The sequence below is a fragment of the Ictalurus furcatus genome, chromosome 18 (genome assembly GCF_023375685.1).
Source record: "Ictalurus furcatus strain D&B chromosome 18, Billie_1.0, whole genome shotgun sequence".
In the NCBI taxonomy this organism is placed as follows: Eukaryota; Metazoa; Chordata; class Actinopteri; order Siluriformes; family Ictaluridae; genus Ictalurus; species Ictalurus furcatus.
In genome coordinates this window covers 7,274,837-7,299,684 of record NC_071272.1, presented here as the reverse complement: position 1 = coordinate 7,299,684, position 24,848 = coordinate 7,274,837, and the positions used below count along the sequence as shown (strand labels likewise).

Here is a 24,848-nt window from a genome sequence, read left to right as displayed (position 1 = left end):
CCCTGATATTAATAGCTATTGCTAATATTATCTGGTCACTCTGATGGAGCAGGCATCTTCACTGGTAGGTCTGAAACTAACCCTTTATTCACTGTAGTGTGCACTACATAGTGAGCTTTATTTTTATTATATTACTGAGATGGAATTGTCTTGGAGGAAGAGGGAGAAAAGCACAAAATCACTGCTGATTCGGATGAAATAACATCCGAATAATGCTGGTAAAAGATGGAATTAACTCCACTTCCTATGAGAAATGAATCCCACCTGAATAGGGCTGTATGTACTAGAAAATATGGTGTTTACAATATAGGTGAAATAGCAAATTAGAAAGTGACCTAAATAAATGGAAAGTCAGCATATACCAATATTTTGCACTGGACTGTAAAAGTATTTGTGGACATTTATAGTAAAAATAATATTATTAAGAACAACTCAAGCAAAAACAACACCTCGGTGCTTGGACCCCTAATATTAGCTACTGTTTGGTATCGGTCACTTTCATATAGCAGGTATTGTTGTTTTACTCCCCCCTTAACAAGACCCCTACTGGTATAGTCTTCAACGGTGGGTCGGAAACGATCCCCTACAGTATTTACTCCATATTACATGATTTAGAAAGGAGAAATTATATTGTGATGGAATTTTCTTGGAGGAGGAAAGCATCAATATTGCAAATTCGGGTTAAATAAATTCAGGGTAAAAGATGGAATTAGCTCAGCTCCTCATGAGAAATGAATCCTGTCCAAATAGGGCTTTATATTGTGGAAACTATGGCGTATTCAATATTGGTGAAACTGTGAAGGTCTTCTGTTTTATCATCGTATCTGTCCGTAGGTTTCTTCATCACGGTATACCATCATACGAGTTTATAACCACTCCCCCATAATAATGTTTTAAACATGCTTTGTACTTGATTTCAAAATCTGGAGGCCATGAGTCAATTAGCAGTAGCTCATTTTAATATAATACAGTGAGGGAAAAAAGTATTTGATCCCCTGCTGATTTTGTACGTTTGCCCACTGACAAAGAAATGATCAGTCTATAATTTTAATGGTAGATTTATTTGAACAGTGAGAGACAGAATAACAACAAGAAAATCCAGAAAAACGCATGTCAAAAATGTTATAAATTGATTTGCATTTTAATGAGGGAAATAAGTATTTGACCCCCTCTCAATCAGAAAGATTTCTGACTCCCAGGTGTCTTTTATACAGGTAACGAGCTGAGATTAGGAGCACACTCTTAAAGGGAGTGCTCCTAATCTCAGTTTGTTACCTGTATAAAAGACACCTGTCCACAGAAGCAATCAATCAATCAGATTTCAAACTCTCCACCATGGCCAAGACCAAAGAGCTCTCCAAGGATGTCAGGGACAAGATTGTAGACCTACACAAGTCTGGAATGGGCTACAAGACCATTGCCAAGCAGCTGGGTGAGAAGGTGACAACAGTTGGTGAGATTATTCGCAAATGGGAGAAACACAAAAGAACTGTCAATCTCCCTCGGCCTGGGGCTCCATGCAAGATCTCACCTCGTGGAGTTGCAATGATCATGAGAACAGTGAGGAATCAGCCCAGAACTACACAGGAGGATCTTGTCAATGATCTCAAGGCAGCTGGGACCATAGTCACCAAGAAAACAATTGGTAATACACTACGCCGTGAAGGACTGAAATCCTGCAGCGCCCGCAAGGTCCCCCTGCTCAAGAAAGCACATATACATGCCCGTCTGAAGTTTGCCAATGAACATCTGAATGATTCAGAGGACAACTGGGTGAAAGTGTTGTGGTCAGATGAGACCAAAATGGAGCTCTTTGGCATCAACTCAACTCGCTGTGTTTGGAGGAGGAGGAATGCTGCCTATGACCCCAAGAACACCATCCCCACCGCCAAACATGGAGGTGGAAACATTATGCTTTGGGGGTGTTTTTCTGCTAAGGGGACAGGACAACTTCACCGCATCAAAGTGACGATGGACGGGGCCACGTACCGTCATATCTTGGGTGAGAACCTCCTTCCCTCAGCAAGGGCATTGAAAATGGGTCGTGGATGGGTATTCCAGCATGACAATGACCCAAAATACACGGCCAAGGCAACAAAGGAGTGGCTCAAGAAGAAGAACATTAAGGTCCTGGAGTGGCCTAGCCAGTCTCCAGACCTTAATCCCATAGAAAATCTGTGGAGGGAGCTGAAGGTTCGAGTTGCCAAACGTCAGCCTCAAAACCTTAATGACTTGGAGAAGATCTGCAAAGAGGAGTGGGACAAAATCCCTCCTGAGATGTGTGCAAACCTGGTGGCCAACTACAAGAAACGTCTGACCTCTGTGATTGCCAACAAGGGTTTTGCCACCAAGTACTAAGTCATGTTTTGCAGAGGGGTCAAATACTTATTTCCCTCATTAAAATGCAAATCAATTTATAACATTTTTGACATGCGTTTTTCTGGATTTTTTTGTTGTTATTCTGTCTCTCACTGTCCAAATAAATCTACCATTAAAATTATAGACTGATCATTTCTTTGTCAGTGGGCAAACGTACAAAATCAGCAGGGGATCAAATACTTTTTTCCCTCACTGTATAGGGGAAAAAAAGCACTGACATTATTTACACTGATAAATAAAAAGTATAAATTGTGTTTAACCCAGTCTCACTTTGTTTCCTGTCTGTCTCAGGGAAAGCAGAACCACTGAATACTCTGTGTAGTTAATTTCCGCAAATAAATATTAATATGTTTATAAGAGACAAAGACTAATGACTGGACATTAGATCAGAACAGTGAACTCTAGCTAGAACATATCCAGTTACTCACATTATGGTCAACAAACAAAACGTTTATCAAGCTCTTTGTATGTGAAGGAACAGCTACTGAACATCTCGCTGAAATTCGACAGAATTCGGTCATCGCGTGATCGCTGCTGTTTGGTAAATGATGATGCGCGAACGAATTGCGTGAACACTCACAATGCCGTAAAACCTTCTGCTGGAACATAATATTTCAAACATGAACTTACAATCTGAATCAGGACACAAAAAGAAAATGAAACACAAACAAATATGTACCAAAGGGTATAAACTTTGGTTTTGGACTTTACACCTAATAAATTAAAAATAATTAATAAACAAACAAACAAACAAACAAACAAACAAATAAATAAATAAAAACAACAACAAAAAATTTGCCTTTAAAAATCGACCAGGCACAATATGGAGGTTTGTTTGTGCCGCCCAATCCTTTTTACTTGAACAATAATTTGCTTATTTAGTTGATTACTAATAATTAACTAAAGAACAAGCAAATCAAAATAGATGTGAGATAAAGAAATCTAAAATAAGATTTAAAAAAGAAAAAAGCAAAACAAATTGGAAATACGTATCAAAATGATTACATTAAAATGAGTTTTGATTTATTTCGTGATTAGTTTGAGTTACTTTGATTAGTTTTACAATTAAATTTAAACGATTGAATATATTTGTTTATTATTAACATAAAAAAATAATTTAGCAAAAAGACAATCAGTCAACAAGGCTGGATGAATTGATAATAAGAAAGTAAATAAAAACAAGAAATGAAAAAGATCTTTTTCAATCACTTATCACATAAAAACAAATCATCCCCATTTTATTATAAAAATCAGTGATGAGTATTGACTTATTTATTTATTTATTTATTTTTACAACAGCACGTCCCAACGTGTTTTATTTCTCTTACACCACAGCAATTTGCCACAGTTTATCTTTTTTTAAAAAAAGAAATAAATAACAAGTTGTACTTTTTATCTGTTTAGGGTTACATGTTATGTTGTGAAACGTCCATGAAACTGCAAACTCCTCTGTCCTGAAGATGTTGGAAAATACAAAGAGACTGACACTGGAGACTCCTTCCATACATGTTAAATAAACATCTCCTTACATATAAACGATTTATGCGCATTTTTAAAACCTGCTCATGCAGAGCGTCTGCTGTACGAGCGGTCACTACGGAAACGATAACATATTAGAACGAGCGCATTGATATAATTGATGTTATTAACTTGCTGATTCGTTTATGTGGCATTTTATCTATCATTGCAACTTTTTTATCGAGTGAGTCAATAAATGTATTATTGATTTCTCAATTGCTTTATCATAGTGTGGCACAATTGAGGCTCCCTAGAAGACCACTGCGAAGACCACTGTGAAAATTCCTGTATAAACATCAGTGTAAACATTCATATTAAATCAACAATCATACGATGCGCACATCATATCTACAGTCATTTGTGATCTACTGGAAACCTTCTGAGAAATCATTTTCCTTTTTTTTTTCTGTACATAAGCAGGGATTTTCCACTGGCCTTCCAGATCTTACAGTAAGTTTGGCTTGTATTTTTTGTGCTGTAAATATATCTGTTGCTATGTTAAGCATTGCTTTATCTGCGTCGTGTGGTTTCATGTGAATGCGCCGATAAATTGCAGAGCAGGACGCTTAATAAGCGGACGAAATACAATATGACCAAGTACTGGAAAATACTAAAATTAGAACAGTGCAACCAATACTCGAACTTTCCCGATCTGCGTCTGATCAGCGTGTTTCCCAAAAGTACCAGCATGCTCTTTTGTAAAATGTACACTACAATTATATAGTTTCTGAGGATTTATGAAACCTCTAGGGAAAAAGACTTTTAGGTCAAGTGTTCTTTGGATCGTTAAGGGTAAACAGGTTAGAGAAGCTCTCTGTTGTAAGGGTTCTACATAGAACATTTAAGGGTTGAAGAATCGTTCAAACCCTTGAGCCACTCATGAGAGTGGGGTGTGTGTGTGTGTGTGTGTGTGTGTGTGTGTGTGTGTGTGTGTGTATTTTAAAAAAGGGAACGTGAGACAAAGACAGCAGGCTGGTTTTATGCCCCTGTAAAAAAAGTCTAAAGCTGCCCACACCTCCATCTGCAAAGCCTAAAATCCTGCCCTGTGACCTTCTAACCTCGACCTCTGACCTCTAGTTGCAGGGCGAGAGGTCCATGTGCATCTGCCTGGTATTAGCGCTGCAGTTAAATGTGTGTAAGGTGCAGGATTTGGATCTTTAGATCCATGCTGAGGATCTCAAGGATTCCACATTTATTTGGATCTCAACATACTCGTCTTTTCATATTATATATATGTATATATAAAAATTCTCACACAGATACACACACATTCGAGACAACATTCTGATAACATTCATGAATGTGCAATGTTTCAGTAAGTCAGTAATCACAGAATTAAGCCTATCTGTAGATCAGAAAACGCTGAAATTCTGGATTTTAAAGGTGTGGTTCGTAAAAATTATCCACAAATTAAATCCTCATCCTAAATGAAAATGTTCCTCAACCTATTAATCATTTCATTTGAAAGATTTCTTAGGGTGGGGAAAAAAAGTCATTTGCAATACTGCCATGCAATGGATCTTGTTAGTGTCTTCATTTCAGGCTTTTGCTGAAAAATTTCTGGCCCTGAAATTGCCTCCGCCCCCATTTCCTCAAAAGGCAAATCGTAAGGATCCTGAGGCGCTCAATCGGGGGAAATAGCTTGTCAAAGGCTTGTCAATGTTTTCACTGTAGCTCACATTGCAGCCAGAAGATAGATCTGAAAGTTACAAATGGCTCCTTTAACCTAGAAACCAAGAACCCATTTAGAATATACCCTGCCTTTATGATTGATTGGCACGACAGCTGTCCAGTCAAAATGGTTTATCCCTGCCAGAATTAACACTACAAAGCCTACTGAATTCAATAATAACTCTAAACATTCATTTATCTCACATATCTAGTCTATATAAGTGACATCCTGTTTATATGAAGATAACGTACACGTATCGAAGATGTGCATCTTCATGTGGCGTACATGTGATCACTCTCTGCACTACTAAAATGGCTATGACATGTTTACATTCATTTTTTTAACATTCTAAATGCACCTGATGAAATAACCGTGAGCACACAAATCAATCATGTTAAGCATCATCACGTTTACTGATCAACAGCACTTGATCCTGAAGCATTCTTCAAGATGTGTTCGCTTAATGTTCACCTAGATAATACAGAATGCTATAATATAAGCGTGTCGTTCTATTAATTATATTAGCCTTTAAAGCTAAATGTCTCTCTCGTAATGGCGTACCGGTTCTGAGCCTTGGACTGTCGTTGTTGTCGTGAACACATTTCCAAAAGTCTTGGTTCAATGAATTGCTAGTCTAGATGTCAGATACAAATAAACAAGCTCAAAGACCTCATGATTAGGTCTGCGTTTGCTAACTGTGAGTATGGCTGATGTACTGTCCGGACATACAAGTCAGGGCGTTGTTTGTAAAAGTCGAATCATAAAATTGGCCTGAAGGTTGCTGATTGGCACTTGACGTCATCGATACCAGCATATTTAATTATTTAAAGTTCGATATGCCCCTTAAAAGAGCTCTACTGCCCAAATCTCCACGTTCAACAAGCATGTGACCTTCCGACCTCCGGGCTTTGACCTCTATGCGCAGTGCGAGAGACTCAGCTTGAGGATGCCATCCGTGTGCATCTTGAATAAGAGCTTGAACTCGGTGGGCAGCTGGTGCGACTCCTGCCACTTGGTGGTGAACTTGGTACCTTTCTTGTCGTAGTAGTGGTAGGGCAGCTCCTTGCCTGTGTTCGGGTCCCAGCCAAAAGGCCAGAAACCGTACAGGTGAATCTGATCGCACAGGGATGAGGCCAGGGTGAACATCAGGATACCTGTGCTCAGCCGCTTCGGGGAGAGCTGCTTCGTCTTCCAGTACCTGCAAATTCAAACAGGGCGCTTGTTTAAGAAACGTCCGAGCATTAAAAACAACGTTGAAGGATAATGACAACCAGTAGAGATGCTAACTGCATGATGGCGCCAAGCTGACCATTACTAATTCGCATTCATTATTTGCGGCTCATCACGCAGCATTTGAAAGAGAAAAGTGCTTTAGAACATCAGTGGAAACTGTTTGCACTTTTGCACCGTCGTGAAACATTTCCGAAGGATAAATTCAAGGTTAAGGGTGTGGCTGATGGTCAGCTTACAACTTCTATATTAATGACAATGTGAATGTTTTCAAGTGAACCAGCACATTTGGAAAGGCAGGACTTTTAATTTTATCCATCAGGATCTGATTAGCTAAACAAACAGGAAGCTAGTTCTAGATGCTAGCCTACTACAGGTAGGTTTTGTTTGTTTGTTTGTTTGTTTTTAGTATTTGTAATGGTTTCCCCCTTCGTGTTGCAGTTCGTGCTGTGATGAACACCATGTGTTTCGGTTTCTGCTCCAGTCCTGTCACTGATTTGCTACCCGACTGTGTTCACCTGTTTGTGTGTAGATCTGCTTATACCCCTGTTGTGTCTCGTTGCAAAGTCTTTGAACATTGTAAATTTTTGTCGTTAAGTCCAAGTCTAGTTTTCCTAGTCAAAATTCATGTTTCACGCATAATATTTTTCGATTTGATTCCTGCCTGTGCCCGTACTGTTCATGATTATGGACATACCTGTCATTACTCTGACTGTTTGTGTTTTGAAGTCCTTTACGCAATCCCCGTTAGGCTTAAACACCTAATTTCTACTGATAAAACACTATCACTTAATTCACAAAACTGTATTCATAACCACAGCTCACATACAATATATATGTAAGAGCACTTACTGGTAGTGTTGCCAGGGTTACGTTTCTTTTGTTTTTGTGGCTGCCGAGAACTTGTTTTAAAGAAAATAGTCTAAAGTATTAAATCTAAACAATTTCCACAAACATAGGCTATGGTAAACAAAGGGAAAGTGTAAGCGGAGACAGTGTATCTACAGTATGACATGGTTCTGTTGTAAGATACACTGTGAAGTCTGGAAGAAGGAGAATGATTATGGAGTGGATAATGGCTGTTGATGAAAAGGTTAACTGCAGATATTGCAAATCAGAAATGCGTGCACACCACAGTGAGCTTTTTCACACAAAAACGAAGAACGTCTCCCTTTTCCAATACCTCATTGTCTTTTTTTAGTCAGGTCTTTTGTTTTTGAGATGAAGTTGGGTTGGAAATATATCTAAGACCTGGAACCCTGCTTAAACATTACAAATAACTACTCTTGTAAGGTTTGGGAGTCCTTTTTTTTTTTTTTTTTTTTAAAAGAAAAAAATTGATCAGTAATTCTACCTGAAAATCACAATGTCCCTTATCAGGACCTGAGTGTTTGTGTACATTGTGTTTCTGCACTGATGTCTATTAAATTACAGTCAACATTAAACTCTTAGGGTGTCTTAGGCCTATCAGAGCGTCTTAAAGGCAGTGATTGTGCCTCTTTAATGGGATTGGAGGAGATTACAGTGCAGTGAGGCATTTCTGGTGGCCGGCATGCTTAAGCCCCTCTTCATAAACCTCGACGGGGCTCCATTCAACAACGTCTCTCCAATTCTCTCCATCGATTCCTCTCTCTTCCTCTCCCTCTCTCTCCCTCTCCCTCTCTCACACGCTCTTGATGTCTCTTTCCTGCCTTTGTATGTTCTTTGTATGTCTGTCTCCTCTTGTATGCATTTACGGCTGGGCAATATGACGATATAATATTGATATTATGATAACTTACTGCATGTCACAGCACACTCTTCTGAGATATCACAGGTAGGATTACAAACTGATTGTTTTTGATTCATTATTAGAATTTCTTCGTATTATTACACAAATTTTTTTGGTTCTCTTTTTCAGTTTTTCGACTACATTTCTTTTTTTTTCTAGTAATAAAAATAACTTGAATTTTCATCTATTTTAAAGAACGCAACACTGTTGTTCTTGCGTTTTATATATATATATATATATATATATATATATATATATATATATATATATATATATATATATATATATATAGTAATGCATGCATTTTATCATAGAAATGTCTGATATGATATTTTCATCATGTCTCCCACCTCTACTACAGTATCTATATGTCTCTTTTAAAGCTACAGCCTGTTTCTGTTTTTGTGGAATATTTCAAGGACACATCTCTTCTTTCTCACTTGAGTTGTGTCTTGTGCCTGTATGTTACAGCATGAATGTATAATCTAATGCACGTCTATGGCCGCCTACAGTCAACGGTAATTTTGGGAACCAGCTGTTAAAATTGTGTGTGTGTGTGTGTGTGTGTGTGTGTGTGTGTGTGTGTGTGTGTGTGGGTGAGATCAGCTCAGAATACAATGCGTTCTGGTGTAATTATTGGCTAACCTGTTGACATACTGCATGATGTTCCCAGGCCAGGCCAGCTGCACCCTCAGCTGCCCCCGGTGCTCCACAAAGAAGTCCACCAGCGTGCGCGTGACCGTGGCTGAGGTGTGGAAGAAAAAGGCCGGAATCCACAAGATGGCTCCGTCCAGCTTCTTCAAGCTCAGGAAGAAGTTGTTTCGGTCTTGGATGGTGAGGAGGTTGTTATAGTACTTCTCCAGAATGCTGGGATTAAAGGTCGTGAGGTTTGTGCGGCGGCCCACGTCCCTGCGGAAGACCTCGGTTGGCGCAAAGTTGCAGCGGAAGACGAAGTCGTAGGCGTCGATGGCGGCGCCGCACCGGCTGCCTGTCAGGATTCCACTGTTTCCCACCACGGCGCATGTGTTGTAGCGCTTGTTAAGGATGGGCGACGAGTCAGGCAAAAGGGAGCGGAAGTTCTCGCCGATGGAGAAGACGTATTTATGACTGGAGTAGTCGTAGTGCATCAGCTGACCGACACGAACGCTGCTCTTGGTCAGGGTAAAGTTGCGTGGCACGTCGATGTACTGGGCAATCTCTTTACTGCAAAACACACACCATCACTAACATCACACTGGATTACAGTACAATCTGGATCATTATTGACATAGTATGCACAACGGTTCTCCAAAGGTTCTCTGGATTGTAAAAAGTCTTAGGTACCCAAAAAGATTTTACTTTCATTTCTGAAGGAAATACTCTGATGTAAATTTTATTTTTTTTAATGGACTCCATCAGAGAAGCAAGTAAAGAATGGTTTCTAGATGCTTGCTAGGTTCTAGCATGTTATCTGAGAGGTAGGTCCTTTCAGGTATTTCTATGACTTCTTATATTCTTTCTGTATTCCAAGAAACATGGATTTTTTGGTCTCAGAAGCCAAATTTCTAGCATTCAATAGAAAGTTTTGTACATTCCATCAATAAATGTAAAAAAAAATGTAATAAAGAGGTAATTTGACTGACATGGCAGTTGAGCAACCACAGGTTTTTATCCCTGTAGCTCATCGACATACACGCAAGATTAACTGGTTTACTCATCACTAACTGCTTCAGGGGCATTAATGTTTATGAAGAAATAAACAATGAATACTTTTAAGACTTGTTAAATACGTTATGCAAGGAATAAAACATGACAGGGCATACTGTTATATTAAAATAATCAGTGACAATGTGGTGCCCTCTTATACCACAGCTTATAAAGTTTGCTAAAGATTACAATTTTTTTAATTACTGCACACGCATGCTGTTTATAGTTACATTAATATTGTAGAATATCCTTAAAAAAACCGTCAAATAAGACAAAAATGACCTGAATGCATGACATTCTACAGAGAAAACACAAAAAGCAAAACTGTCTGACCTGAAGACTTTCCTGTGTTGAAAAACTCAAAGGAACAGCTTTACCTCTGAAATTTAGAAAGCCTTTAACAGCAATAGTTAGACTTTAGGAAGAAAAAAAAATGGTTGGCGTGGTACAACACTCTTCAAGTCAGTGGTGTGGAAAAGACAATTTTCATTGTAACACATATTACTGAACATTCGATGAAGACCATTTTTGTTACTCCAGGCCTTGGAGCATCAGGGTTCCTTGGTTGGATGTGTTCTACTTTTTAAATGACTTAACCATCTCAGATTATTCATGCTATAATACAATGGTCACCAACCCTGTTCCTGGAGATCTACCTTCCTGAAGACTTTAGCTCCAACCATAATCGTGACCACCTGACAATCTAACCATTTGATCAACGAAAACAGGTGTGCTAGATTTAGGTTGGAGATGAAAGCTCCGGGAAGGCAGAGCTCAAGGAAGAGGGTCGGTGACCACTGATATAATATATAATACATTATGAATGGCTTTGTATTATCTATGCTTATGCTGGTGCTAATAACACTACAACATATCCATCGTACTGGAAACACACTGTACTTTACCTTTGCTCTAAATAGCCCGTCGTATTAAACTTCCACTTGGATGAGTTCTCCTGTAGGTTCTCATTTAGGGCATTGTTCAAGGGTGTAAACGCTGGGTCCAGAAACTTCATTGCCAGTTGGGATCTACAGAAGAGAAATAAAGGGGGGAAAAACATGAAAAAAAATGAGTTCTAAGTAGGGGGGCAGCTGGTCAGTGGGGGCAACAGGAAAATAGAGTTTCCGTTCCATTTCACAGGAAGACCCGGTCCTGATGTCACAGCGGTGGCAGCTGCTGAAAGTAGCTCGGATCAATGCCACCCCATCGGCCCCAGCGCCAATCCCCCCTGCCTCGGGCAGTCGATGGCCACTCTAATTAGACTGCCTCTTTTTAGACTTCAGACCTGGTCAGTTACTCAGCCTCACTCGTTAAGAGCGTGTACTGGATTATTAGTAAGGTTATTAGGGATGGGAAAGGGAAATATCGGAGGGAGATGGTAATCTGAGAACAAGCATGACTAAACTAAACAGAGGGTTGGTATTCAGGACTGTCTGCATTCTGAATGCTGTGGTTTGGAGTATACGATTTCTGAAAGTCATCGTTCTTGAAGTTCATAAGCCTTAACTGAAAAGCAAGTCGCACTGAGGTCAACAAATCCTACTGCGACAGCAGATGGTCCAAGCCTCCTTCCCTCCCTCCCTCCCTCCCGGAAAGCAACTCCTACGTGCTTCAGCAAAATGGTACCCGTTTTATAACCTTGGATGGAACAAAAAGCAAGATGATCATTGGCAGAAAATTGAACTGCCACCTGAGTAAATCAGGACCAAGGACAGCTCCTCAGGCTTCCACTCCAGCCTCAATCAGAGAGACGAGTTTTACAATCTGCCACATCACAAGAGTTTCACAGCCTTCTAAGAAAGAGACAGAGACACCCTTGAGTATGACTAGAATTTCTGTTTGGCATTGGTTCAGAGACTTTGGCTGCATTTACACTGCAGGTCTTGACGCCCAATTCCGAGTCGTTGACTATATTCAATTTTTATTTGACGACCCGCTTACATCTTCTTTTAAAAGTGACCTATATCCGATATCTGCAGTTAGACTATATGCTTTGCGAAACCACCTGAGGTAGACGTCAGCTTAAGTCGAAAAGGAAGTAAAAACGGCGCAATTTGCAACGGATGCAGATGAAAATATAATACAAGCTTTTGCTTTCTGCAACATATCTAAAGCTAAGCAAAATACTGGCCTCTTAAGGCAGGGAGAAAAAGAAGAGAGCCCTTGCTGAAAGTTGTGCTTTCGCAGTTGGTGTCCACTCGAGTTGATGTCATTTGCCACAGTCGCATGACGTCACATTGACAGGGGAATATCTGATTTGTCTGCTTAACGGCCAGACGCAAATGTACGTATCCGAGTCATATCAGATTTATTTCGTTCATGGGTCATATCCGATCTGTGCCGCACGGGAGGAAAAAAATTGGAATTGGGTCACTTGAACCACGTTGTGTAAGTGTAGTCTTTGAGTCTTCCTGAGAAGTCAAACTTGACTTGTTAAACCCCCACCTCATTTTGTAGGACAGATATAATCATAATTGGGGTGGTGTAGCGGCCCAGCGTGGGTTTCCTGTCTTCCCTGGTTTCCTCCCCCCTAAAAAACCCATGTTGTTAGGTGGATTATCTACTTTAAATTTCCCCTAGGTGTGACTAAGTTTGTGAACGTGTGTATGTGGTGCTCTGTGATGGATTGGCGTTCCATTCAGAATGTATCCCTGCCTCACACCTCGCAACAATGAGTGGGATAAAGTTCTTACTGAAGATGAATGAATGAATGAATGAATGAATGAATAATCATCATTGATGGTCCAATTGAATTAAAGGCACCGTTAGTGTTGAGATTTTTACCTGGAAAGTTGCACGTGCTGTATCTCTAAGTAGCTTTTTGAGTCATGCTTTAAAAGTACATCAGTGGTCCTTCTAGTCCAATAGTGTATACTACTATATTTACGGTGAAAGATACATATTTATGGTTTGTATTTATTTATTTGGGTACAGTTTTATTTCTGGGAATGTTGAACGTGTTTTATCTAAAGCTCAGCAACTTTAAACTTAAAGGTACAATAAGTAAGATTAGTGCTTTGGTGAGTTTTTTTTCCTTTTCAAGATTAGGTCTCTAATAATGAGGTTGGTTTGACATTTGAATAATTCCTGCCCGTGTTTATGAAGCTCCGCTCCATAACCTTAGGTGACCCATAGAGTGTATATAAAAATGACTGACAGGTGGCGCGTCCAAACATGAATAAGTATTCCGGACTGGAGGTTAGTTTTCCAAACGGGGTTTCTCAATGACTTAATACACCTTGCTAAGGCCACAGTTTAATCCATTGTTAATGAATTAATTTTTATCATGTTCTATGTATCTTTCAGGGTATTTGTACAAGTGAGTAATACAATAAATCACCTATTGCTCCTTTAATCTACAAAAAAAAATATTCAACAATAAAACATACAGAATGTTTTACATCTTCATTTTAACACAGTGTAAGTGGTTTGGATTATGTAAGTGAAATGAACTATGATATAAACAAACAAAACCTCTTAGTTAAATAAATATAATGGATTTTCAGTTAGTTAGTTAGTTAGTTTGTTTGTTTGTTTTGCATAGGTGGGCTACTGTACAACTTTTATCAACTCTATATCAACTCTTCTTGGTCTGAAACGTGATAAGGCTCTCTCCTTTTTATTTTTAGCATCTGCTAGCCTATATGAGCTGCTTCGTCATTGCTATGCTTCTTTTTTGGGTGCGTTTGTTGCTCATGCGCAGTGATGGAGCATAAAACTGAGGCCCTTAAAAAAATCTGTCAGTGACATTGACAATCATGCGTTTGAGTTGAAAATGGTTTCTATGCCGTGTTAAGCAGCGTTTTAAAATTTTTTGGAAGGGTGTTTATGTTCTACATAGCACAGGAAAGAAAAACAAACACCTACAGATGTACTACTGTTGATATTTCTGATGTTTATGTAACGGCTCATACAGGTAAAAGCGTGTTATTCCAGCACTGTAGAGGCGTTCATGCATACTCACTCACCTGAAGCCCGTGTGAAACATGTACATCCGCGGCCCGCCGCCGCTCGGGTATTTGGGGCCCGTGAAGATGGCGTCCTTCTTTATGGACACGTAGCTGATGAGAGAGAGGATGAGCAGAGCCACGCTGAACATGACCAAGCCGAGGGCGCTGAGGATGCGCACCATGATGCCTTGATCTCATTCCCCGGCGGGGCGCCAAAAGGATGCCGAAGGATGAACTCGACAACGCGAATACATGCATTCATATACAAAAACAAACAAACAACCTCCACAAGCTCGTGCGCATGCAAGTCTACGAAAAGCCCATCATGCAGGATGTCAGATGCGCACGCGATGGAGGCGATGCTGTGGCGGAGAAATGCTCGCGTTCTCCTCGCGCTCCCTCCCGGTGTGAGCCCGTGCACCGAGCTGCCATCGCGGATCTCCGGTTAGAAATAGTACTCGGGGGAGGAAATGCACGAGCTTTTCGGGTTTAATTAATGCACTCCGGTGGATATTTAAAGGAGACTCGACCTGGGCAGAAACTGGATGGATAAAGAAATCGGAGCACCGGAAGCACTGGTTGCGTGTTTTGCAACGCTGCATAGATGATGCACGTCCTTTTGCTTGTTGCTATGGTGGTGACTTGGTGTTAACTGGGCATGCTTTTTTTTTTCTTTTTTTTTTAAAACATATTTTAAAAATATATTTTATGCATTACTCTATATCTAATTAAAGGCACACCATATGGACTCCTAAGTAAATTAGATATACACACAAAAAGTACAAATCACCCAGCGGTAAGGAAAGGTATATCTTTGGTACCTTTATTTTTGAGAGTGTTTGCTATTATATGCAATCAAAAAAAATTAAATTAGCAGCATAGACAAATCACAAGTAACAAGAAAGCAAAAGATGCAAACCGTAACGCAAATAAATAATAATACTGTTCAAATCAACTCACACTCAGTCTTCTCCAGTTCCACCACGACCCTGACCAGGATAAAGCACTTACTGAAGATGAATGAATGACCAAATTAATTATTCAGCTTGTTGATATCGAGAAGATGGACATCGATTATTGAGCCAGTCCATCCCTGACCTAAAATCAGCCCTAAAAATGCTGTTCCATCTAATGTCCATCCTGGTTGGTGCCATCATGAACTGAAATGTCACTCACCGTCAACCACCAACATTCTCCAGCAAGCACAAAAATTCACCAACAAACACAAGCATTCATATCAAACCCCCCAACCTCCTCCAGCAAGCAACACACAAACATTCTCCGTTAAATTCAAATTCTGCACCAAACCCTGATATTGATTATCAAACAACAAGATTCTGTACCAAATGCCAAAAATCTGTATCAACCCCCAACATTCTACATCAAACCAAAATTTGTTTTGAAAAAAAACAATCACCAAACACAGTTATTTTCCATTAAGCAAAAACATTCTCCATTAAACACCAACATCCACCATCAAACACCATCATTCACCATTAAACACCAACATCCACCATCAAACACCATCATTCATCAGTAAACACCAAGATTCACCATCACATCCCATCAGTCATCATTAAACACCAACATTCACCATCACATCCCATCATTCCCCATTAAACACCAAGATTCACCATCAAATCCCATCATTCATCATTAAACACCAACATTCACCATCACATCCCATCATTCATCATCAAACACCAACATTCACCATCACATCCCATCATTCATCATCAAACACCAAGATTCACCATCAAATCCCATCATTCATCATTAAACACCAACATTCACCATCACATCCCATCATTCATCATCAAACACCAACATTCACCATCACATCCCATCATTCATCATCAAACACCAAGATTCACCATCAAATCCCATCATTCATCATTAAACACCAACATTCACCATCACATCCCATCATTCATCATTCATCATTAAACACCAACAATCACCATCAAATCCCATCATTCATCATTAAACAGCAACATTCACCATCACATCCCATCATTCATCATTAAACACCAACATTCACCATCAAACACCATCATTCATCATAAAGCACCAACAATCACCATCAAATCCCATCATTCCCCATTAAACACCAACAATCACCATCAAATCCCATCATTCATCATCAAACACCAACATTCACCATCACATCCCATCATTCATCATCAAACACCAACATTCACCATCACATCCCATCATTCATCATTAAACACCAACATTCACCATCGCATCCCACCAGTCATCATTAAACACCAACATTCACCATCTCATCCCATCATTCATCATTAAAAACCAACATCCACCATCACATCTTATCATTCATCATTAAACACCAACATTCACCATCACATCCCATCATTCATCATTCATCATTAAACACCAACAATCACCATCAAATCCCATCATTCATCATTAAACAGCAACATTCACCATCACATCCCATCATTCATCATTAAACACCAACATTCACCATCAAACACCATCATTCATCATAAAGCACCAACAATCACCATCAAATCCCATCATTCCCCATTAAACACCAACAATCACCATCAAATCCCATCATTCATCATTAAACACCAAGATCCACCATCACATCCCATCATTCATCATTAAACACCAACATTCACCATCACATCCCAACATTCATCATTACACTACAACAATCACCATCACATCCCATCATTCCCCATTAAACACCAACAATCACCATCAAATCCCATCATTCATCATTAAACACCAACATTCACCATCACATCCCATCATTCATCATTAAACACCAACATTCATCATCACATCCCATCATTCATCATTAAACACCAACAATCACCATCAAATCCCATCATTAAACACCAACATTCACCATCAAATCCCATCATTCCCCATTAAACATCAACAATCACCATCAAATCTCATCATTCATCATTAAACACCAACATTCACCATCAAATCCCATCATTCATCATTAAACACCAACAATCACCATCGAATCCCATCATTCCCCATTAAACACGAATATTTACCATCAAATCCCATCATTCTCTATTCAATCCCATCATTCTCCAGCAAACCAAAAATTTGTATTAAAAACCAACACCAAACATCACTAATTACCATCAACCACAAACATTCTCCATCAACACCAACATTCTCTATCAAATCCCATCATTCACCATTAAACACCAACATTCTCTATCAATGCCAACATTCCCCATCAAATCCCGTCATTCTCCATCAAAAACCAACATTCCCAATCAAATCCCATCATTCTCCATCAAAAACCAACATTCAAACATCCATCAAACACCAACAATCACCACCAAACACCATCAAACACAAACATTCTCTACCAAATATGGCATTCACCACCAAACACCAACATTCCTTAACACTTTTATTCACAAGCGAACACCAACATTTAAAAAAGTTCTCAACATTCTTAACCAAACACAAACATTTACCTTTAAAAAAACCAAACAGTAAAAAGAAGTAATTAGACAAATGAAGCAATGTGAACAAAGTCAGAACGTTCTGGAGTCACAGAAATGGCAATTTTTGAGATATTCAGAGATATTCAATTGTCTCCTTAATGAAATGGGCTCAAATAATCAAAATAGTCTGTAGACTGTGAGTCTTTCTATTCCATTTAAATCGACTAGACATAGCTTTATTAATATTACTGCATAGTGATAGCATACGATGTAGAATTTCCGGCTTAAACAAAAGCTGTACATATAATTAACAATCTTACTGCAATGGTAGAGTTAACAACATCAATAATAATAATTAGAGAAGACAAAGAGCAGCAGCCCATTTTGCTGCTGTGTTCAGGGCTGTGTTGTGTAGCTGCATTAACGGTCAGCCATGCTTGGAGGGATCTGTCAGATTCTCTCTCCCTCTGCTTAATGGGCTGGAAGAGCGCGAGCCAATCAAAGCCCCATGAATCTCCCATTAGCCCAGTTAGGTTAATGACCTGGCCAAGAATCGCTTTGGCCAAAACCAGGCTAATCACATAAGACATTTTATTTATTTATTTATTTATTTATTTATTTATTTATTTGCTGCTACATGATGATTGAGTCGTGTGTTTTGTGTGGAACCGAGCTGTTCTATGCTCACGCACCACTGGAACGTTTCGCTCTTTCTCCAATAGCAGTTTCCGTTAAGTTAGGTAACCGACTCCTAGTTTAAATCAATGTGGACATTAAATAAGTGAAGACTAAACTAAAGTCAAAAAAGCATTCCACATTATAACGAGTCAAACTACTGTCCGAGCTGCTGTTAGAGTAAACAAATCAACATCTTCTGACCAATCAGAATCGGGAATTAAACATCGGTTGCGGAATTAACTATAAACCTGGTCCAAAGATTGACATTATCTCTTTATTATCATCAGGCGTGTTGAATTGAAACTTTGGTTGTTCTTTAACATCAGTATACTGAGCTCTCTGATAGCACAGTTGAAAGATTGTGCATGACCTTTTATGAAAACCGAATAAATATTATTTAAATGTTGAGCACTGTTGATGATCTGAATACTCAATAAATCACAGTTGTCATCAGGCCTGTGCATGGGCAAATGAAGTTTAGCTTCAAAGGAGCATGAAATTAAGGCCCTGCCCAGGCATACGGGTATTTCTTAGAAACAGCGTTTCTCTGTCCGTACGAAAACACGAAAACAATTTGAAGTTCAGACAAGCACACCAGCCCAGTGAGAGCGTGTCATGAACCGTTACGTCAAACGGCTTAAGAATAACACAGAGAGCTTCGTATTGAGCAGGAGAGAAGACAAAATGTGGAAAAACAACAACGTGGCCAAAACATGGACTAACGATGAGATGGAATTACCGATTAAGGTTGCAAAGTGTTCCCTTGGGTCTTATCCAAAATCCCAGGAAGTGAAATCAAATAGCAATGACATTATCGAATAAGAAATCACTGATATCCATATACGTGTAGACAGTATGTACAGCCAAAAATATGTGTGTATGTGTAAAGCAGTGTTAGTGTTGTGTTTATTTCATGCCTTTCTAACCCCTTTGACCTTTGGAAGTTCATTATAGTTGGGGAAAATCTTCAGCAGGTAGCTGAAAAAAAGAGTGAGCATCAATCTTCTCTGAACAGAGAGAGAGAAAGAGAGAGAGAGAGGGAGAGAGAGTAAATATGGTATGAGCTATGGGGCATTGCAGAACAGGATGAGGCCTTGAGTCTGAGTCATGTTCAGGCTAAACGGTGGCCATTTTGACGGGATGTGGGTAAGATGAATAGCAGCGTTAGGAGAGGACATGGTCCTGGGGTTTTTGATGTATGGCCCAGAGGTCAGTGGCTTAGAGAGCTACATATCTCTGGTGTGTATGTGTGTGCATGTGTATGTGTGTCTGTTGGTGAAGGGAGTGTGGGGAGTGGTACAGGTTGCTCATGCTGGACGAGGAGAGCTGTGGTTGCTAGGCAATGGGTTGACCAGGGAGCCTTGGCCTGATTGGAGCTGCATTGGATCAATTTCCGCACGGTGGAGCTGACCAGTATCAATCACGCACACACACACACACACACACACACACACACACACACACACACACACATCCATTCATTAGGAGAGTTCTGCAGAGAGTCAGAGAGATGAAGCTACAGCGCCATAAATCTCAGCATGCAGACAGCTTTGCATTGTGCTCTCGTCAACGTCAGAGCTTTGGCGAAATGGATTGATGGTTGGACAATGGTATGGTGAGTCTGAATGCTGTGTTGCCAGGGAAGAAAAGTGGGTAATTATTATCTTGGATTCTGTAAACCTCAATATTCTGAAAAATGTTGAGGGTAGAATTCTTAACACCAACATCAAACTATTAAACAGCTGTTCGAAATCAGAAAAAAAGGTTAGGTAAAAGTTTCCTCAGGGCTTCTTTCGATAGTTGTGGGTTGGAAAACCTCTCTCAGAGAGAAACATTCTGTTGATTACACATAAAATCCTACAATGGGATGAACTGAAACAAAGGAACTTAGATAAAACTTTTTTGTTTCTCTAAGGCATTTGCTATCTAACACCTACACTATATGGCAAAATGTTTTTGGACACATGACCATCAGACTGATATGCGGTTCTTCCCCAAACTGTTGCTACAAACTTGGAAGCACACAATTGTATAGCATGTCGTTGTGTGCATTACAGTTTCCCTTCACTGGAACTAAGAAGCCCAAACCTGTTCCAGCATGCACAAAGCGAGCTCCATGAAGACATGGTTTGAAGACAAGGTTGGAGTGAACACCCTTGGGATGAACTGGAACACCAAATGCACCCCAGGCCTCTTTGCCCAACATCACTGCCTGATCTCACTAATGCTCTTGTGGCTGAATGGACAAATCCCCACAGCCATGCTCCAAAATCTAGTGGAAAGCCTTCCCAGAAGAGTGGAGCCGCAAAGGGGGACTAAATCTGGAATGGGATGTTCAAAAAGCACACGTGGCTGTGATGCGCAGATGTCCACAAACTTTTGGCTATGTAGTGTTTTTTCCAATAAAGACACTACCATGTCTTCAGACAAACCATGGACAAACTGAAGAACCTTAGAAGGTGCTGGATAGAACCATTAAAAAAAAAAAAACAGCTATATTCTCAATAATGAGACTGTTCTTTAACAAACCCTAATATTCGCACTCACATCATACAGCAACATTAAACATAAAAAACACCTGGACTCCTCATAGAGCTTCTTAAAGGGCTTCTACTTGAAACAGTTAGAAGAGTCCTGCAAAAAAACGAAAGACCAAAAAAACCCAAAAAGCCAAGAGGGGTGATGGATGAACCATTTGTTCTAAGAGTGTACATTAGCATTGCCCATCAAAAAAAACGACAGCACATATCCCATGAAGCCACTAGCATTGCATCCCCACCATTCACCATTTACCATCATACAAAAGTTCTCTGGATGGTTACGTGTTCCTAGCTAGTTTTATGTGGAACCCTCATTTAACGGGAAACCCCCTGGTGTAGGGTTTTCACACAGGACCTTTAAGAGGGGTGCAAACCAAATGTGCTAGGTGAAAAAGAATGTTTTCTCAATCAGACACCAAACTACATTAATTTCCAACATTCACTATCAAATGCTAACACGCACGTTTCATTAAAAGAAACTGTTTTTTTCATTGTTGTCAGTGGAATGTGTAGAATTAGCTTTAGATATGACCCATAGTATAGATATGTTAGCACACAATGCATTGATCACACAATTAGTACTACTGTGTTCACAATATTGTTCGCAAGACCTTTGTATAGCGAGGTATGTCTGAAAAGTCTAGTTGGAATCTTGCAAACTGGTTTTTCAATGTTTTTAAGATTCAAATACCTGTAGTTCTCCCAAATCCAACCATCCATCCGTCCATCCATTCATCCATTTACCTATCCATCCATCTATTACTTACAGTTTGTACTCCTATCTCTCTCTTTCCACTTCCACTCAGGGACCTGAAGCCCAAATTGTCAAACCAAATGAATAAGTACCACTCTCCCAGAAAGTGTCCCTCATCAAAGGCAGAAGAAATTATCATACATCGACTGCATACTTTACCTTATCTCAGAAAAAAAAATGTCATCAGTATCTTTATGGGCTGTTGGTCCCGGATGGAGTGCAGAGAGAAGATTCCCCGAAGTGCTGTAGTTGCAGCTTTGACTGCTGGCTCGGCCTCCCAAATGGTTCCATGCAATTAAACCTGAGAACGAGCAAAAGCCAGTCTTGAATACATAATTTTATCGCTTTATCACCAACCCACGAGCTGCTCCATTGTTAGTGACTCTGTTCAGGTTCACAATATTCAATCTGAGCTCTTAATATATTCAGAAGGTGCCTCCAATTGACGTTGTTCCCCTTTAACTGTCCTGATAGATCACAAACCAGCAGGCTACATCTTTTACAATCAGACCTATTACTCTAAAGAGCGACTTTTGGGGTTCAAGCACTTTTCACATGCAAATGTTTTCATTATGATTATACGTGTGTAACACCTAATGGCCTTTTGGATTAAAAAAAAAAAAATTGCTGTTTTAAATAGCTTCCACTTATCTGTCTTGATATGTTAGAGAACAACAGCCCATATCTTTTAAACTCAGATTCATAGCTTTGAGGAGCAATTTTGGGGGTCCAAGCATTAATGATTTAATGGATAATTACTTGATATACTTACTTACTTAAATTTGCTGGTTTAAATCCTAGTTTCTCTCGTGTATGACTATATTATTTCGCTCTGTAGTGAACAATTGCAGCAATTAAGTCCATTTCTCCGAACCATCCAGAAGATTGATACTACAGTAGCTTTTCAAAAGCAAGTTACATGCTTCTGTACTACAGTTTTACGTTTCAGATTTACCCAGAACACAAGATAAGTTGGGACTTGGGACTATGGCTTCATTACCTCCAGGAAACTACATCAAAATCCCCAGTGGGGCATGTTCTCTCAGAGAAGCCGACAGTTGAGTCAAAGCTTGAACAGCAACTTAAGGGGTCCAAATATTTTCAACACTCTCTGTGAATGATTGTTTTCCAACCTTATTTTTTTCCCATTCTCATATTGCCATATGATCTTTCTTTCTGTCTAAGAATTGTATTTCAGTGTGTACTACAGTGTTTTATTTCTCTAATGTCAAGTGCTTTTACATGGCACACTGACATGCCATTGCATCCACACACACACACACACACACACACACACACACTCCACATCGAGATCTATCTATGTGACTGCTTACAGTCTGGACTGATGAAGCAACAAAGCGAGAGAGAAAACCAGGGGGGATGTGTATGAAGTGGTCATTACCCAGCATGTTACCCTTGCTGTCTGACACCCATGACAAAATGGGAGTGAACTTTCACCCCTGCTGTCATGACAACAAGTGAAGAAAGGAACGCCCAAGTTGCCACGGTGTACTCTGGTTCTTCCATTTGAATCTGCGTCTGTAATTAACGAGACTCCGTTCAAAGTGTTAAGTAGGAAAATATTTCGACCACTTTTGGCACACCATTCATAAAAGGCCAGGGGAAATCATTGTGCATGTGCATGAACGCTTGGTTCAAAATGATTTAAAAAAAAACAAAAAAAAACAACAACACAACCCTCAAGCAAAAAACATCCAAATATAAAAGCATTAATAATCAGAAAGTAAACAAAATATAAATAGTTATCTAATTCATGTTTTTATTTTTTTATTGTACTTTATTTATATACTTATTTATAAATATATTTGTATTTATTTTATTTATATGTATACATTTATAATTTTTATATACTGTATAATGTATACAAATATACTTAACTTATATTTTGTGAGATTTAAAACTGCATTATATGTTTTTTAGTATTTTAAATCATTAAAAATGCAGTATTTTATGTACTGAATATGTAGAAAGAATGAAAACATTGGTTTCTTCATAAATGAAAGAAATATTATTCCAAAAATATTTTAGCATTGTGGTGTATACTTTTTTATAAAAGTATATACATTTTAAACATTTTAACAATTATGTAATGGGAAAAAAATGTTACTACTCCCATTTTAGTATGTAATGTTTTATTTATTTATTTATTTATTACACATTATTCTTCATTAAAACTAATAAAATTGTATGGGTAATTTCCAGTGTCCAATATAAAGCAATGAAATTGTCATTTTTTTCCTGTTGTGAATAGCATTTTGCGAATAATTATTTAATCAGAAAAGGAAAGTCATCCTAACTGAACCCATGTCAAACACTATTATCACCAGAGTCTAGCGCTAAAATCATGAGGTGTGTCCTTCATTTTTAAGTGTCCTCACTAGGTAAATATTTACTTTAGGAAGTGAGTTTGCTCTGGTTCTCATCAGCGTTTGACGCGTTCAAGCACACAAAGCTCCCATTCTGCTCTTCCTCTTGGCACAGCGATGAGTGTGTGTTAGCCGTGGCTAATAGTTTATCCATTCACAGAGGTTGTGTGTCCTTCACTTTTCTGGCCGGGTCTTATCACATTCCTGAGGTGTTCCCTGAGGCCCAGCTTTCCCCAAGCTGGTATCGTTAAATATATGTAGTTAGGGAAAGCAGTTAGGGAAATGGAGAAGACATGCAAGTCTAGAGCAAACACACACACACACACACACACACACACACACACACACACACACACATGCTTGACTAAGAATAGAATTAAGGTCTTGATGTGGTCGAAACATGGACGAGTGTGATAGTTGCATCCTTCTCTCTCTCTCTCTCTCTCTCTCTCACCAGGTCAATAAAATCTCATTGGCAAAGTGCTGCCAAAGTAATAACTGCAATATGATTCTAGATAAATGGTTTCTAATACATATTTCTACAATTAAAAGGAGTTTCAAGAAAGAAGCATGACATGAGCTGTAAGAGCAAATATAAAGGAAAGAATGATAACCTACCTAGAAATATTTTCCCCCTCAAATTTTATAAATTCCATTTCTCTAAAAGACAAAAAAAAAAGCCTTTCTCTTGTTCGAGAAAGTTAGCAAGTTAGCAATTGTCTAGAGCGCTAGTTAGCATAATAGTGTGCAGGCTTAGCAAGCTAGCTAAGTAATATTAATATAAGCTAAAGTCTAATTTAAACTTAAGGCCAAACATTTGGTCTTTCTGTCTGT

At 39.1% G+C, this 24,848-nt stretch overlaps 1 protein-coding gene across 1 annotated transcript; it reads right to left on the bottom strand.

Annotated features, from left to right (window-relative positions):
- Positions 1-4,315: 4,315 nt before the first annotated feature.
- Positions 4,316-14,391, bottom strand: st8sia3 (ST8 alpha-N-acetyl-neuraminide alpha-2,8-sialyltransferase 3). The gene is made up of 4 exons (XM_053648101.1): positions 14,225-14,391; positions 11,162-11,284; positions 9,216-9,773; positions 4,316-6,767 (listed from the first exon to the last, which is right to left on the bottom strand). The coding sequence occupies exons 1-4, from the start codon at positions 14,386-14,388 to the stop codon at positions 6,485-6,487; spliced, it is 1,128 nt and encodes a 375-aa protein (XP_053504076.1). The 5' UTR covers positions 14,389-14,391; the 3' UTR covers positions 4,316-6,484.
- Between the last annotated feature and the right edge of the window lie 10,457 nt (positions 14,392-24,848).